The 673-nt window shown below is 48.4% G+C and overlaps 1 protein-coding gene across 1 annotated transcript in view; it reads right to left on the reverse strand.

The window, feature by feature from the left end:
- Positions 1-673, reverse strand: part of LOC102812152 (eukaryotic translation initiation factor 3 subunit D-like) — a gene marked incomplete at both ends in the record, with an annotated part of 7,479 nt that overhangs the window by 4,494 nt on the left and 2,312 nt on the right. The window contains one exon of the mRNA XM_006878100.1: positions 3-113. Within this exon, the coding sequence (XP_006878162.1) occupies positions 3-113 (111 nt within the window). The remainder of the gene's footprint in view (positions 1-2; positions 114-673) is intronic.

Genomic DNA, 673 nt, shown 5'->3' on the forward strand with positions numbered 1-673 from the left:
ATGTCCTGTGGCTCCGACACTTCCAAGTAGCGCATCTTCATTAACTGAGGGAAGTCCATTTCCTCTTTGACCTCCCAGTCGCTGCGTACTTCCACGGAAGAATCTCGGGGCTTCTGTTGAGGAAATCCACCCAAGGGAACACATTACAGCTACAGCCACAGCACAAGACCACACCCAACCCAGCTATAGCCAGTGCAAGTAACGCCGAGCCACCAACACAGTATGATGATGTCACAAGGAAGGCTTTTCTTCAATAGGCGTACTGGGAACTTTCACGATGCACTGGCTGTTATAGGGGTTCTTGACTCTTAGGAGGTACTATCTAGAAGAGGTCTCATGGCATCAAGACTTCAGTAACAAATGGAATTCTCTCCCTAGGTACGTACCCAGGGGAAATGAAAATATACGGAATCAAAATCGTGTTGAATCCAACTCATAGCAACCCTATGTTCAACAGAACAAAGCACTGCCTGGTCCTGTGCCACCCTCCTCGCCACTACTAGGCTTGGACCAATTTTGTAACCACTGTGTCAATCCAGCTTGTTCAATGTCTTCTTTTTTTGGTCCTTCTACGAATTGGGCTGCGAACCACAAGGTCAGCAGTTCGAAACTACCAGCTGCTCCGCGGGAGAAAGATGAGGCTTTCTGCTCCCGTAAAGATTTACAGCCTCGG

The sequence above is a fragment of the Chrysochloris asiatica genome, unplaced genomic scaffold, assembly GCF_000296735.1.
Source record: "Chrysochloris asiatica unplaced genomic scaffold, ChrAsi1.0 scaffold03684, whole genome shotgun sequence".
NCBI classification, from domain to species: Eukaryota; Metazoa; Chordata; class Mammalia; order Afrosoricida; family Chrysochloridae; genus Chrysochloris; species Chrysochloris asiatica.